The sequence below is a fragment of the Gymnogyps californianus genome, chromosome 7 (assembly GCF_018139145.2).
Source record: "Gymnogyps californianus isolate 813 chromosome 7, ASM1813914v2, whole genome shotgun sequence".
Lineage (NCBI taxonomy): Eukaryota > Metazoa > Chordata > Aves > Accipitriformes > Cathartidae > Gymnogyps > Gymnogyps californianus.
In genome coordinates this window covers 1,192,832-1,210,002 of record NC_059477.1, presented here as the reverse complement: position 1 = coordinate 1,210,002, position 17,171 = coordinate 1,192,832, and the positions used below count along the sequence as shown (strand labels likewise).

The window sequence follows — 17,171 nt, the reverse complement described above, 5'->3', positions numbered from 1 at the left end:
AAAGCCACAAACACGTATGTGTCTAAACCAACTACAAGCGTAATTATTTCAATATAAAAACAAGCTCCTTCCGCAGAGCTCTGTAGGCTTCAGCAGCTCGAAAAGCAAAACGGAACACCACAACCAGGCTCCTTTACGCCAGCCCTGCTCCCAGCTCACCTTCCCCAGGAGGGAGGGCTCGTCCCACGGCACTGCGGGCCAGCAGAGTCAGGCTCCCGCAACTAAAGAAATCCATCTCTCGCGACTGGCAGTTCCTGAACTGACTATTCTCCAGCCAGCCTCTCATGAAGAAAGCAGCTTCCACAGTAAAATACAAACCAAAATAAGCAGGGAAGAAGGAATTTTAGAGCCTGTATGAAGCTATTTTAAAATTCCTTCCAGAAGGAAGGAAACTGATACGGTTTTAGGCTACAAGGGCCCCTTGCTCCTGCTAAAAGGCCCAATGAATGCGTGGGCTGCTGTGGGCTGCCCTCCTTACAGCTCAATATTGATGAGGAGCTGCTGAGGGTCTGACAGGTATTGTAGCCTTAACAGGACAGCAGCAAGGCAAATAAGGACTGGCTTTCAAAGAAAGCATCTACTCAGCAGCAGTGTCATCCACCCTTACTTTGAGACCAACCAGAGCAAATGCATTACTAAATCATTGGCTAGGCAAAGGCTGCACTGCGTGTGTCCAGTTTTAACTTGCTTACCCAGTCTAAGTCTTACCAAGGCTGGCGTTTCTCTAGATGGTGTCTAGCTGGCCAAATGCAAAAAGTTTACAAAAATGTTGCTAGATGCATCCTGCCACACTCTGTGCATGCTGTGATGGGCACTACCAGCATGCTGGATGCTCCAGGAACGAGCACCGGTGAAGTTGATAGTGCAGCAGCCATTAGACAGGGCAGCCACTTCTCAGAGGTCACCTCTTGGGACTTCAGGCACAAAGGAAGTCGAAGAGATGGCTCAACGTGTAATGGCCAGCACTGGGCACCTTCTGTCCCTGCTCAAACGGCAGCCCAGAAAGCTCCCAGAACAAACCCTCACCTCCATGGAGCAAAACAACCATGCCATGTCCCAGCCTGATTAACGTGGGTATTCAACCTCCAGCTCTTCAGCGACCAGTTCCCGGGGAAAAGGAAAAGCAAAGCACACCTTGATTTAACACACAGCTTTACTCAGCAATGAGGAAGTTTGTCTTTAGCCCAACGTCACTTATCTATACCACACCACGCTGATGCCCCGTTTATTTAAAGGTATCTCAGACACCTGAAACAGGGAAAATGAGCGTGTGTGTGTGGGATGAGCAGGCTACAACAGCCCGATCCAACATCGGGCTGCAGAAAAGCACAGCCCAAGCCAAACACAGCTCTAAGGAATAAACTTTCGCCAGTTCAGACAGGAGGAGCCTGGACAGCCAGACAAGCGGCAACGCAGCAGTATCACACACGCTAGCGAACAGGAGCTATCGGTACCCACTGCAGAGTTGGTATCTGAACCAGAAGATGACCCCACAGTCAACTTCAACAAAAAAATCCTTCACAAACTCAAGCTTTAAGTAACCAAAGCAGAGTTAGGATAGACATATATGCACACACACTCGTATACACACACATACATATACGCACACATGAACACACATAACCACACATGCCTGAGCCAACTCAAAACAGCCTTGTTGCTGTCTAACGGCATCATATACTCCTGAGCAGCCGCTTTCTGCCAAGATCCTCCGATTCAGGCTAGGCACAGACTCTCACTACAGGAACGGCACAAAAGCATAAACATCGCCATCTGACTTTGCAATTAAAAGAAGGAAAAGCACAGGCAGTCTGCACACCAACACAGGTATGGGCAAGCAGCTGCCAAAAAGCCACGGTGACACAACCACCGCGGCCTTTTCCTGCAACCATCAACATCTTGTGGCTTCTCTGGCACCACCAGGCACATCTCAGATGTAGGAATAAACAAACTACACAGTGAAATATTTTTAAAAAAATATTTTCATTCTCAAGCCTCAACAGGAGGCTTTCCTCTAACAGGAAAAAGGCGGGGGGGGGATATTCTCTGCACACATTATGCATTAAACTTGACCAAAGCATGTAAATCTCTTTATGAATATTAGTTTACAACTAAAAGAGAGGAGGAGGAAGGGAAAGGGGAGACATCGATGCTGTAGCTCCAACGCTTGGCACAAGATGAATGATCCTGTACTAAAAAATACAGAGCTTGTCAAATCCCTCCTTCAGGCTGAGAACAAGCCACGCTTTCCTTTCTGGCAAAGAAAGTCAACTTTAAGTGGACAGCTTTCTCATCAAATAGACAGGTATTTTATCTCTGAAAGTATTTAAAAATACAAATCACATGAAGGCCTGCCCTTTCAGGCTTCTTCCTGCCTGCAGTAGGCTGACATGGGCATTAGGATCAACAGATTGTTTGTTTTTTCAAAGGACAGAAAGAATATTTGCAGAAGTTTATTATGAAACAAACAGTTTGTTTGATAGCAGCTACAGCTGCTGTCTCAAAATTGGCAAAAATAACTTCAGAAGCTTTCATCCAGGAGTGGGATGTCTAGGAATTTCCCCTGCCCCTCCACCAGCAGTTTTTGTTTGTATTTAGATACAGATTAAGGGAATAAAAAAAAGAAAATACATCTAAATCTTACAAATATTCCTAAAAAATTCTCTGCCATTTGGTCCATCAAGTCTGCTCAACTACTCAATTTACAGGTAGGGGAGCTGCAGGTGCATTGGTACAGTGATGCAAGTGGGAGGAGGAAGATGCTTCCAGAAAGACCAAAACAGGCTGTTTCATCAGGGCATTCGCCAAGGAGAAACCGCTGGAGTCTCGGGGAATCGGCAGGTTTCATCCCAACCTCTGATTCGCACTGACAAGCAGCTGCACATATATCATTTCAGCCTCTTCAGCAGCTCCCTCAAGCTTCTCTGCAAGAATCAAAACGCAGAAAGACCAAGTCTGAAGTGTCAGACTGCAACCACTCTGTGACGAGGGAAAAAAGTCTTTAAATCTAAGTCCATCACTTATACACATTTCTTCAGTGTGCCTTAATCAGCAGGACAACATTTCATAGTATTCGGTCATTTCAAACACCTCATATTTTCGCTTTGCTCCTTTCCTGCTTTACTGAGAGTTGGGAGGAACACTGTCAATAAACTACTGACATTTTTTGCACCGGCTTTAGCGAGCTACTCCAGCAAAGAGGCAGCTCTATTAGCCGCTGCCATACACTGACACCAAGCTGCAGGCATCCACAGCACCCCACAAGTCGAGTGGCACAACTTGGCTTGTTCTGCCACTGCCACAACCTGTCACAAGGTGCACGGCAACACGTGGATTACATGCAGTACATCCTGGTTACCACCAATAGTAAACTTGTTGCAGAGAAGGATTTCACTTCACTTAGAGGAAGAAAGAAAAAACAAACAAATAAACAAAAAACCACACAGAAAAACCCACCTTGCACTGCTTTTTGCAACAGAAAAACAACTTGAAGATGAGTATTTGCTTTACTGTTCAGCTGTACTTTTTTTTTCCCTTTTTAAATGAGTCCAGGCTTGCAACTGCATCTCTTAACTGAGACAGGCATACAGATAGCAGTGACTGGCATACTTGAAATGTGCTGTCATCCTTGCAATTAAATCCAACTTTTCTTCCTCCTACCTAATAAATACAGACACTACATTTCCCAAAAATCAAGCTCTACCCTATCTTTAAAATCTGCTAAGTCATTTACCAGGTTTCTTACCTTCCATTTCTTGAAGCATTCAGCACCCGGTTTGCACAACAGTTGTTCAAGCAAATGGCTTTGTAGAAAGTTTCTTTCATCAGCTTGCTAGAACATCTAAAGATCAAGTAACTGTTGCCCAATTACTTTGGGCAATTATCCCCAAAACATCCCATTCTTTTGTGCAATGCTATCCATATTCTCCCTGACAAAAGCAAACACCAGTTCTCCTTTGCAGAATTACCAGAGGAAAAAAAAAAAAAGCAGCCTGAGCAACCAGATCAAAAGCGAGCCTTCCCAAGTGACCAAAAGGTGAAGAAGTGAAACGAGGTCTCGGACTCACTCAGCAGCCTCCTCAAAGGCGGCAAGCACGAAGCAGGCATAGCCGTGAACCATCGCAGACGCTCTTCTGAGCTCGGCTGCATCTCCAAAGTGACAACCCGCAGGTAGCCTTGGAGCAGAGGATTGCAGCAGCCGAGCTGTGAAACAACTGATACATACCGGGATAGCAAGAGGTAAGCAGGTGTGAGGAGCACCCGAGTTCACCGAGGAAAATCAGCAAAGCCTCGAGTACCAGGGTCACGCAGGCTCGCGATCTTCGTTTCCTAGCTAGCACAAACATAATCCAAGCAACTCAGGTATGATGAGAAAGGCACGTGGCTCGCTCATAGCTATAAAACCATGCACATTTGTTCTAGTAAATAACACAAATGCACCTACAAACGTTATCCTCTTAAGACAGTTGTAAACCAGTATCTTTTTATATAAAATACAATGCCAGAATCGAAAAAGTTAACAAACAGAGGGGAAAAGGGGCCCAGCTTGTAACCTGAAATCCAGCAGCTCTGATATCCCACCAAGCATGCACATCCCACAGCACTCTCTTGGACTTGACCACTTTGCAGCTGCAAAATTAGCAACCTCTGGCCTACTTTCGGGCATGTTAGAGTCCAACTGTATTTACGCTGACAGAGACAAGCAAAGGTTGTGACGATTTATTGACGCAAGAGCCGTTTCATGCTCCATGCCAGAAATTAATCAGTGGAGGAGGAGGAATTCTCTTTAAGCACCCAGTTAGAGAGCGCTGTGGTGAACTGCTAAAAACAACAAGTTGAGGTCTTGCACGACAAACGCGATTAAAAAAAAAAAAATTAAAAGGGCAACTTTTACACAGCAGCTCCTTTAGAAAGACTTCGGAAATCACAAGAAGCCAGCGCCTGAAGAGAACTATTATGCATACCTTTCCTCGTGAAAAAGAAAATATATGAGAAGACTAATTCAGAGTGTTCCCAAACCTCTGTCAACATAAACTGATGCTATGTTTCTTTAGATCACCCTGTCTCAAAGACATTTGGGGGAGGCGGAGGTGACAATTAAGGTATACTGACCCTGCAAGTTGGCTCTACCTGCTGCAATTCTGGATACAAAGAAGTAAACCAGAGGCGAAAGTCCCATCACCTATTTGAAATAGCTATTGCACGAAGCTACACTTTAAAGAAAAAACCCAAGAATCTTTTAAGGCAGACTGAACGAACAGCATCACCCCTACCTGCCAAGAAGCCATCACGATAAACCTGTCAAGAGTTACGAGCCTGCAGAACAGGCCTTCCACCTGCTGGAAAGAAAAAAAAAAAGAAAAGAAAAAAAAGGGAAAAAAATCTAATGCCAATCAGATACTTGCTGCTGGCGGGGAACAGATGCCAAAGCCCTTCTTCTCGGTTTGTTAAGCTGTAAGGATCGCATGCCTTCTCCTGGCAAAGGTTGTACGAGACCAGTGGTACCTTATTTAGAATAAAGCAAGTACTTGGAAGTTTCAGCGATTTTTCCTAAAGTGACAGATGTCAAAGACATAATACTTGGATGGACTATCGGAGTTTGGTGTATGGGCTCTGGTCTTTTTATTCTGCTGGGTTATTTTTTGACCAGAGAAGAGAAGGGGTATTAGCTTGGTCTAGTTCAGGCTTTTTTGTCGTCCCACAAGAGCAGCTCAAGCATTTTATAGAACAGGAGCACACTAGCGCGAAAAAAGTTTTAAACTAAAATGTTTCTTTTTATAGCCAGCATAAAACAAAGGTCACAGTTAAAGGAGAGGGGGAAGCCTGTTTAACTAGAAAGTGCAAGTTTTGAATGCTGAAACAGAATAGCAAAAAGTCATTCTTAATGGATTATCTTAAAAACACCAGGCTTTAAGGGTTTCCTGCTTGAAGAATTGTCAATTGATCAAAAATACTGAAACCAACTTTACAGAAGTAGTAAAAAAACCCCTGCCCTCCGATCTCTCAACAAATAAACCAACTGAGGGAGCATTACCTATCTCCCAGCTGCACCCAACTTGACTGGCTGGATGTCCAAAGTGACCGCACGTACAAGTAACTGCATTGATCTTGGTCTATTGATTAGAAGGTGAAACCTGACAGCAAGGAGTCATTACACAGTAGTTCATGGACAACAACATCTATTAAAAAAAAAAAGTCAAAATACACAACACAATGGGTACACTGCCAAGAGAGGCAGCAAACCGCACACCCCCCTCACCCCAAGGCTGACGCTCCTTGCTATTACATAAAGTCTGATGGGGTTACACGACTACAGCAGCCGCCTTTCAGGACAAAATGGTTACCTGAAGCCAAGGCTAGCAGTTCAAAGCTCACAAAACTAGACCTCACTGCTATTACAATTTTCCCTGTAAAGCTATTTATGTGGTTTGGCAACATAACAGCTACAAACAAAATGAGTACATAGATTCTTGAATAGTGAAAGGGTCAGGATTGATTTTTTTTTTTTTTTTAAAAAAATGATTTCTTTGAATTCATCTGTCATTTCTCCAACATCCTGATCCCAGCCCTACCACAGAGCGCAGCTGCAGCACAGTGAGAGTTTCCAGTAGTCCCCTCCACTGCAAGCAACTCTACTTCGCCCATGGTTAGAAGTTTCTCCTGGAGGAGAAGGTGGCACTGGCAAAATACTGCTTGCTCATGTTCAAGTCAACAAGTATCAGTATACAAAGGGAGATTTTTTTTTTTCAGTGCTGGGATTATTCAGCCCTTGGTACAACCAAAACGGTGCAAAACAGAACTGATGGAATAGTTTTGTACAACTCATCTCCATCAGTATCCCAGCACCCAGATCTGGTGCTTACAGAGATGAGCTCAGACGTCACCACTCCACTCCTCGCTCAGTGGAAGGAAGCAGATCCTCAAAAACATCGATTTCGGCCACACGAGCTCTGAAGCAGAGGAAGACAACGCAACGCTCCTCACGCAGCAAGGTCCAACTGTGCAATTCCCTGCAAATGCCAAAGCTTAAGCATCTTCCAAAAGCAACAGCACAGATGACAGAAACACAAAAAGGACCGATAAAGTAAAATTTACCATGCCCAGCCCCCAAATATATCAAAGTCACACGTGACTAGAGGTTGAGAGGGTATATTAACAGCTGTTGCCACAATCTTACCTGTTCTTACCCTCTTTCCCAGGCATCCACAGCTAGATGTGGTCAGGCTCCCCGACCTGGTCTCCTCGGGGCTGACCTTGCACAGCCATCCTTGCAGAACGCACTCAGACTTTGCAATTCATTCCTTCAAAATAAATCTGATGTTGCTACGTCAAAGTTGAGCAGACCAGATGCAAACACTGGGAAGATTAAGTCTAGTCTGTGGCTTCCCTGGCAAAGCCCGTGCTGCTGGGGTTCAAAGGAGGATTAACGATGTCCCACTGAACCCCACACACATGCACGGGCTTCTAATAACACTCAGAAGAATTGGTGTCACCAGTGGTACCTTCCAGCTGAGTTTCTCCAGAGATGCTGGCTGACAGGGAAAGGCCTTCACGATCAGAAGGAGGTGTCGTACCACCCCTTAGGAAAGTTAAATGACGACCAAAGAGAAGCAGCTTAGCAGTACTTTGTAGACAGACTTAGCTGCAGAACTTGTGAATACAAGTGGATTAACTAGCAAATATTCCCAATTATGGTCTTGATATACGGACTCTCCCCTTGGGCTGAGAGCGGCATGGGTGGGAAGTCAGCGAGCCGGTAACCCATGGAGCCAGGCTGTGCTATAAGGTTCATAAGCTGCAACAGCAGCTTTCCAGGGTATTGCTGGATCTGGTCTAGTCCTGAAGGGCTTTTACATACTACTTATCTGTTTTTTAAGCATTAGAAAGTTAAGTTTGAATCATGCTTGAAATTCAAGCTAAATCTCTAAATCATTAGTCAACACACATTTCTTCTGTTTGAAAGAAGATATTAAGTAATCTTGATGTAGTTCAGTTTTAAAGAGACCACAGGGAGACAGAAGGATCTCAAAAAAGCCAACATGAGTATTTTTCTGTATGTAATTCAGCTTTCAATAGGTGCAAAGTTTAATATTAGCTTCATTCCTTTGAAAGGCTAAAAATTTGCTTCAATATTTCAGCACATCGGTCTATCAAGCATTATTTAAGCCAAATTGTGACAGTAGTTCCCAGGGGGAACACCAAGAGCTGTTAAGTATTTCAAAGCAAACAAGGGCACTGCAGGTAAAGCATCTGATTTTCCCAGTAACTGACAAAACAACAGTATTTTGATTTTGGTTATAGAAACAAAATGTTTAAAAGCTCTGTTGATATACTAATTTTAGTTTTGTTAAAGGAAGAATTAATTGTATGCCCTGTTTCTCATTAGTTAGCACATCAGAGATGCTAGCGGAGATTCACTTGCCTGTGTTCTTCTTGCAAGGAAGTCACTGGAGCCATGGCCCCTGCCCCAGCCAGCCTCTAGCTCTCAAACACCAATGGACAAAGGAAAGGAAAGCAAGTACCACGATACAAGAAATTAGAAAAAAAAAAAGAAAGAGAAGGGATAGGAATAGGAATAGAAAAGATAACAGCATCACACTGCACAAATGGCCACAGAGTCTCCATTCAGCCAGACCATCACAAGGGCTAAAACCCAAAATGGATGCTGCAGTTTTACTCTGTGGATGCTGCAGTTTTACTCTGAAGCACGGCTGCAGAGAGGGTTAAACTCTGCTCATCCCACCTCAGTAATTGTGCAACACTACCAGATAATTAGTTAGATCAATTATTTGCGATCTAACCCCACTGAGCATCTTTGAAGTTCCTAAGTGCAAATTCTTGAAAACTACAAAACAGCCATATAAAGCTACCCTAAAATCCATGCAGTGTTGTATTTCATAGGTGTTACCTATGAATAAGATCACTCTCGTTTCTTTGTAATAATATATTTCTGTTGTCACAGTTTGACCAAGAAAAGCATTCCACACTTTACCCAGACTTTTGACCACTCCACTTGGTACCTCAAACCTTGCAGGTGTCAGTGCACTTCAAAGGCCTTTCTTGCTTAACAGCCTAAATAGAAAAGAACAAAGGGTGCGGGGAAATTCATGGTATATTGCAGCCTATGGGGGGAAAGGGACTTGTCAAGCCTTTACTGAAGGATGGGAGAATTAACACGTCCACAATTTTCCCTTCTCCAGTCAGGCATCTGGTACTCCATGTTCAGTCACTCCTGGCTATTTTCTGACTGTAAAGTCAGTTTCTACAGATGTTAAGGGATGAAAAAAAATATACTAAAACCTACACTAAAAGAAGAAACATCATTGCAATTGTTTCTCCACTCTTCTCCCCGACCCAACAATATGAAAACTTCTTAAAAAAAAACCCCAAAAAACCCCCCAAAAAACCACCTCCAAAATCTTTTGACCAAGAGCTCTCAAAAATAAGGCAGTATTTTTTCTTTTGCAGTGAGGGTAAGCAGTACCTGTCAAAGCACAGGTAGCCAGACAGCCAAATTCCTAGACTTAAAGGATGAAAAATGCCGTGTATGGCTGACATCCATCTGAGAATAAGTGGATTTTCTGCCCCTGCTCTTGAATCACTTTCAGAATCAGTGGGATGACTGAAATGTTCCTTCAACATCAGCTCTGTCCTAATTGATCTGACCACATCACAGGCACACAAACAAGCCTCATCAGTGCGAGAGCCTGGCGCGAAGATGACAAGCTGAGTCATTTAAAATAAACGCTGAGAATATACTCCTTGTTACAGTCCAGTAACAAATTTAATTTGGGGAAGTATACATGAGATAAGATACAGGTCAAACTAAGATTGACCAAAAGCGACTAACAAAAATGTAGTAACCATAGAGAAAAAGGTTTCTCTCCTTCCAAGTGAGACGCAAGGTCCCAAGGACTATCTCAAACATTATCATCTGACTTTAAAAGTACAGCCTTTTTTATATCCTTTTCCTACCCTGTACCTCATTCGAAATAATTCAGAGTTCTCTGCCTCTCATCATAAGTACCTGCTTCTCATCTTTGCACTGCAGGATACATCACAGGCTAAAAAACCTTACTTTAGAAACAGGCTTTTAAAGAATTCGAAAGTGCAAGAACTGCATTTAAAGAAAAAGTAGAAATGAGAGGAATGTACTTAGCAGGGACGTTGACCTAGAAGGAACTTCAACTTGAACCCCAAGCTGAAGCACAAAACAGTTCTTCTCTTTTGAGGGTACAATGAAAACCTGGCACAGAAAGTCTCAACTATTTGATGTTCCAGAAAGTGAAAACTTCACAGGTTTCATGGTAGCAGCCTTAAAACTTTCAAAGTCCTCAAAATGATACTGTTCTTCTGAGAGATAATCCAGGACGCGCTCAGCTTACACATATATAAGAATCAGAATGCAGGTGGAGTAGGTATTCTGTCATAGGTTGAAGAAAGAAAAGTAAACAGAGGCATGCCCAGTTCCCATCTGCAAGGGCTTTCAGCTCTTCCAACCAGAGTTTCTTACTGCCAGATCTCATTGCCGAGTTTACTTCTCAACCTCTAAGTCCCCCACAAAGCTGGGGGCCAAGACTGCTCAGGGCAACGGCTTCAAGGCACAGCAGTAGCTCTTGCTACTCAGTTCCTACTCCACATACTCAACGCTTACCCTACTGCTGTAAAGGACAGGCGGCAGCATCCCTTCAAAGGGGTTCCTGTCACCTCTGCTGCGCCTGCCAAACAGTTGAACTTGTCCCCAAAACTTCAGCTTCCCGTGAAGCACACACATGGCAGTGTGGGAAGAGGACAGGTCTGGAGAAATCTTTGTATTTCCATGTAGAGAAAAGACAGCATCAGAGATAACGAGGTTCTACCTATACTCACTACTAGTAGTGTTTTACTTGTAAATAGGAGCCTGAACGTCCAGTCTAGAATAATCCAGCCATAATGAACTCGGAGCACCAGACAGGTAGGGGGAAGCAAGGGTACACCACGTCCAGATGTTCTTCCAGACAACAGCCACCAAGTATCAGTTGTGCCCCAGCCCTGCTAGAGGAGGACTGGAATTCACTCCTCTAGTCCTTGTGTTTATTGAAAGAACGCTCTTGCCCCCAGATAACTTACAGAAACAGACTCATTACTGCCAGAAAGTAGGTCAGTGTCATTTAAAGCCAGTTTGAAATGCATCTCCACAGAAACTTCTTAATCTTTAAAAAGAGAACACATAAAATATTTATTGGATGGTGCAAAATGTTTGCGAGACTAACAGGGAAAGCTCTTCCGTATACTGCATGAAATGGCTTTCCATGCCTCATTGAGCCATGGAGTATGAAAGGAGAGTGGCTTCTTGCACTCGGCAGATAAAACGCCATACAAAAGTACTTATCAGTCTAGCAAATCACAGCACATGACTTGCTAACTCATGTTCCCAGTGTTGTGTGATCAGGAAGCTTTCTGCTTTCTCTGGTACCTCCTCTCAGTCTTAATGATCCTGCTGCAGATTTTTCCATATCAGATAGGCAGCTCATTCTTAAACTTCAATATTCCTAATTATCAAACATTCAGCATTTCAAAATGTAAATAAAATTTGCATTTCCGCAAGAGTAGCTCTGAAGAAAGAATATAGCATTTGCATTCAGACTGGCTAATTCCTGTAAGATAACATTTCATAAACAAAATGCTTCATTGAACCATGGAGATTTTCAGCTTTTACAAAGGAAAGTGAACTTTAAACAAATACAAATCAGTTGAGTGATTAACTTTAAGTGTTTTGTTTTTTTAAACTAATCTTTATGTATAACTAGTATCAGCAGAACAATCTTTACTGATTAAAGAACCAAATGATAGTGAAACTCAAGCCACTGAAAATTAAGGGGGGAGGTAGAAGGCGACCGCTAGAAATCATTTAAGGTCAATAAGAGAGGGGAAAAAAAAAACCAAACAAAAAAACAAACCAAAAAAAGCCACCAAAAAAACCCCACACATACTCACAACCCAGTCAGCCTGGGTAAGATGAGAGGCATCAGCACCGCAGGTTACGTAAGGTAAGTTTAAATTGTGGGCAACGTAACAGGTTAAGAAGTGAAACTAAACATGCTTTCCCCTGCCCCTCCAAGCTTTGTCATAATCCTAAATGTTATCTTAATTAGCCTAATTTTCTTAATTATACTTTGCAGCAACTTTATCTTTCATAGCATAATTTCAGCATTTTTTTCAGCTTTGTTCCAGCGGTGGAAGAAGCAGCAACTCCTCTGCCAAAAGCCAAAGGGCACGCGATGCCTCTGAGCTTTGTCTTGACTCAGTCTACGTAGCCTCCTGCTCCCATCACTGCGGGGGGAAAGCCCGTCCTCCTGCCACCCCACCCTCCTAATTTCAGTCCCTTTCCCTCCCCTGTTTCATCCTGCCCAGCAGTTCCACCCAAAACGATTCCCATTCCTACCCGGGAATCCACAAAACCTACCGACACCTGCAGGGAGCTGGTCGTTCCTCCAGAGCGGCGGGCACCACGCGACGATGGGTACATGGTGCTTGTGTCAAGAAGGACACCAGCAAGCCCATCTGCTTCTCCTGCTCCTCACGCACACAGCTCACCCACATGCATTTTTGTGGCAAGTTAAGTTCACAAGAGCCGCTGGTCTTAACTCAAAGCTCAAGTAGGAGACTGCTGGAGAGAGCCTTTGGCCCCGAAAACAAAGGTCAAGGTTTTTACCCTACGTCTAGGGCTCAAAGACAGATTGATTTACCCACTGGAAGTTCTTGAGGAATAACTTCTCCCACCTGAGTATTCTTACTTCTCCAAAAGTTTTTTCTTATCCGCTGAGAAAGCTTACTCCAAAATGTAATACAAGAAGTGGCAGTGATGGGGGAAGAATGAGGGGGGAGGAAGTCATACTTTTCTTAGACAACTTAGTCTTCTCCATACTTTTTCGCCTTGTTCAGTCAGAAGCCTTCAGTACCCAACATTTCTCACAAGCGAGCTTTGCAGAGTGGAAGAAAGAAAAAAAAAAAGAAAAAACCAAACCACTTTCATTCATCCACCCTGCAACAATTTTATGGCACTGTTCCTAAAACATCCCATTTGTGATAGGTTTGGAGAAGATTAGAGAAGAAAGCTTGTATCCACTGAAGCAAGGTTTAATAGGCTCTTGAGTTAAGCCAGAGCTTTCCCTTAAACAATGCACATCATTAGTAATAATTACCTGTAGCCTTATAATCAAAATAGCTATCATAACTGACATGAGAAATCCAGATGTCATCTTTGGCAAGGTTTGGAAAATATTTCTACAAATTATTATAAAACTGACTCTAAAAGAGAAACAAGCAATAAGAATACCACAGTGTAAGCCAGGGGTAAAAAGACACCATGATACACTGCAGAATTTCAACCCAACGCTTGGAAATACAACCAAAATAAGAACCCAATGCCTAGGAAGGGCACAGCGAGAATTTCTCAACAGCATTTGATGAGAAGTAAGACTTTGTGGAAGTTGATACCATTTGAAAATATTTTCATACAAAGCCTACAGGCAGAACACCGTTCTGTTAAAAAAAAAAAAAAAAGCACCACAAGATAACTTCCTCCACTTTCTCAGTTTTATGAAAGTTTTTCACCCTTTAAATGATCTCCAGTGAGCCAGCTGACGATGGGCCTTGAGTTTCTATCACATGTCCTTCATTTCAGGGGTTACTGTCAATAAGAAGTTCAAGCTGTATTTCTAAATAATAAAACTGCAATAGTTTCTTTACATTTGGAAGGGCTAACTACCAAGGCAGACAAAACTTTCCCCTATTAATAGTCTTATTTTCTACCAAACATTCATACAGCAGTCACAACTTTCATTCTTACTGAGCCATCCCGTACCTCACTCTAAGGTCCTACGTGACAAGGGCCAAGAAGGTTTAGGAACAGCAGCACAGGAGAACACGCTTATGTCCAAAGCCATCCAGGTGTGCTGCCACTTCCCTGGGCTTTGATTAGACCAGCCTTCTTGGCAAAAGCCACTCTAGACACGGTTGTTAGAAAAGGTAGGCTCAAACTGATTTTTAGCATTACAGAAACACTTCTTACACGAGGAGCTGCTTGTTTTCTTTCATTAGCCCTTCTTACGTGACTCCCTGCTACACCGTCAGCACAGAACTTGAGCAAAAGTAGCAGAACCAGTAAAAAGAGGCAAGACAAAAAAAAAAAAGGGTTAGCAGATGAATTAAAGGAAAACAAGACAAATTAGCAGCAGGCTTCCAATACTCCTGCATCAACAGAACAGCCCAACTAAGAAGGGCATTCCCCTTTCCCAAATATCTGGACAGCAGCTCCTTAAGAAGTAAAGCAATATCAAGTTAGGTTTGTTTGTTGGTTTTTGAATATAGGTATATATTTAACGTATCCCACCACAATGAGGAAAAAAATGAGGCGGCCATTAGCCCCTCAGTCTCACTCATATTTGAGACAGGAAAGTATTCAAATAACAACTACCCACTTTTTTGAAGAACAGATCTCTTGAAAAACATCACATTGCAAGAAATGTGTCACAGGTGAATACCTATAAGCACTCTACTCATATGAATAGACTTAGTTTCCCCAACTCCCCATAGTGCCAGAAGCAAGTTTCAAACTCTAAGGGACTGGTATATCATGGAAGTAGAAGCCAGATTTTTTTCTTTTTGATAAAACTGATAATTTTAGAGACTTATAAACTCCTTTCACTTCTTACGCGAGGGTCAGGTTTTCAACGCTGCCGCTTGTAAACTCCAGCATCCCTATTAACTGCAGCGTTTCTTGCTCCCAGCCTCAGAAACACAAATGGGCTGCTAGAAGTAATTCTGAAGCACATAAAAAATTCTTCCCCCACAAATATACAGTTCCTTAAATTTTAGGAGCTGTTTGTTGGCTTTTAACACTTCAGTCTTATTTGACTGTTAACCCAAAAACTGATGAAACTGAAGTCACAAAAGTCATCTCTCAAAAGTATAGTTAAATAAGTACTTTCACGTGCCTTGTCGTTGTTGGATTACTTGCTTCGCAGCAGTCATTTTCTCTACCATAAACTGAAACAGTCAAAGCAGGCGTATCAGAGCACAACTAAAATTCCTCTTCCAAACCACAAGCTCACAAAGCTCTACCTAACACAAAGTTACCTGAAACTCACTAAATACAAATGTATGAGACACCTTTAAGCTAGAAAGCAGGTAACTGAGTATCTACAGTTCCTCTTGACAGACAGAAATGCGCAATTTTGTAGTGATGAATCATATGTCTTACATTACAATACGCATTAGGGATAATCCCCCAGACAACAGTGAGATGCATTAACTGACTTGTTCCAGCAAAACTATTCCTTCCTACTAAAAAGTACTTTAAAAGTCAAAGAGTTTTCTTAAGTATCAATAAAGACACACCAGCAGAACCATGACCATTCCTTAGAGGTACACTACATACCGTTAAGACTTATCAGCATAGATTTAACAAATAAAACATCTGGTTAACATCTCAGAAAATACCTACGCCTTTCAGTGATGTGTAATGCAACAATCAGAAACCTAAAATGGCAAGATTTCCTTGTAACTCTGGTAACAGCAACACAATTTTCCATCTTCACACAAAGTCTCAGTTTTAAACAAAGCAGTAGTACAGGGAGAGGGACTGGATTATCATTTCAACACAATAAAAAGTCTGTTCATGCAACAAACACATGGTGTTTTGCTGTCGTTACTAGATTTAAAGTGGTTTTGCCCTTACCTGGATGGCTTTGGGAGCTCATTGCTAGTAACGTCTAGTCCTTTGGAGAAGGGATTCGAGACGGATCAGTTTCCACGCAAGTAACAGCAGCTCTAAAGAGCTCCAATGCTTCACCAATACATAGAAATTGGAAGTGGGGATTAAATCATGGCCACCTTATAAAATCCAGGGCACAGTGACATGCTGAGTTGTATAGGAAGTAATCCAATAGGGTGGCAGAGTATCTTCTAATGGCTTTCAAAATGGGAACCTGCAATTAAAGAAAAAGAGGTCTACATTAGAGAATTAAGATTTACAACCATTTAAATTACACATTATATAACATATTTATCCCCAGAAGAAAAGATTAAACTAGGATACTATTTAAAGGTTGCAAAGAGAGTAATTTTCAGAGCTATAGATGTAATTTTGATTAATAACCATAAAAATGCAGACTAATATTTAACATCATAAAAAAATTAAAAAAAAAAACCAACAACTTTTCAACTACACATTCAAGTCTTAAAAACCCAAACTTGCGTGTTAATTCTCATCCTCCAAAAGCACCATATGAAGCCACTTCAGTCCAACAGCTTCCATATTTTAAAAGCCGTATGTACGAGTGGTAACTGTACTTCATGCATCTGTTCCCCAAAGAAGTCTAAAGAAAAATTCCTCGGTGCCAAGAAGTGGTCTTGGAGCAGGAAGGAAAAAAACCCACACAATCAATTCCACTCCCACTCTACCCAAGCCTCCAGCAGATTATTAAGAAGCAACTTCATACTGCCCCAGGGGAAAAAAAATCCACCGTTCCCAATTATTTTTAAGCTGTGTATTAGAGGGAGGAAGAAGAGAGGAAAAAAACCCACTGAGTTAGCAACCTAGTGTACCCCTGCCCCCCACAAAATAAAAATATAAAAGCAGTAGATACCCTAGCTTATAGAAACCCCCACCTCAGAGGCCCCCACAGATGGTGTCTCCGATGCAACCAGCAATACTTACACCAAAAGAACCTGCTGCAAGGTGTCCTGAAGTTCAGGTTTGGGGGTTCGGGGGTTTTCTGGCACTATACCAAGTGGCACCCAGTATTTCTAAATAGCCGTGTTGTACAGGCAGGGTATCTCAGGGAGATTACTCTGTTTTAACATACCTAGAGAGACCTGCCACTGATACCTGCTACCAGCTAAAGCTACTGCAACAGATTAAACCAAATCGTGTCCTTTATGCAAAGTATTTCACAACCACAGGTTATTTCCCTTCTTTGCACGGAAAAAGTCGTCAGCATTCAGGCTCCCAACAGATAACCTCTCCAGGATACTGAGGATGACGTGTGAACAGGCAGCTGGTACCCGGAGGAGTTCCTCGCTGCCCTGACAAGGCATTTCTGCCCTCGCAGCTTGGCTAGTACGAACAGTTTATACCCAGCACTCCCTAACCCGCTTGAGACATGAAGTCAGCCTGCTGGCAGAAG

General features: G+C 42.6%; 1 protein-coding gene across 2 annotated transcripts in view; it reads right to left on the bottom strand.

The window, feature by feature from the left end:
- The window catches only part of HDAC4 (histone deacetylase 4), a 262,138-nt gene that overhangs the window by 217,939 nt on the left and 27,028 nt on the right, over positions 1-17,171 (bottom strand). For both annotated transcript variants that reach the window (XM_050899544.1, XM_050899545.1), the window contains exon 2: positions 15,722-15,971. In XM_050899544.1, coding sequence (XP_050755501.1) covers positions 15,722-15,743 — 22 coding nt within the window. In that variant the 5' untranslated portion in view covers positions 15,744-15,971. The remainder of the gene's footprint in view (positions 1-15,721; positions 15,972-17,171) is intronic.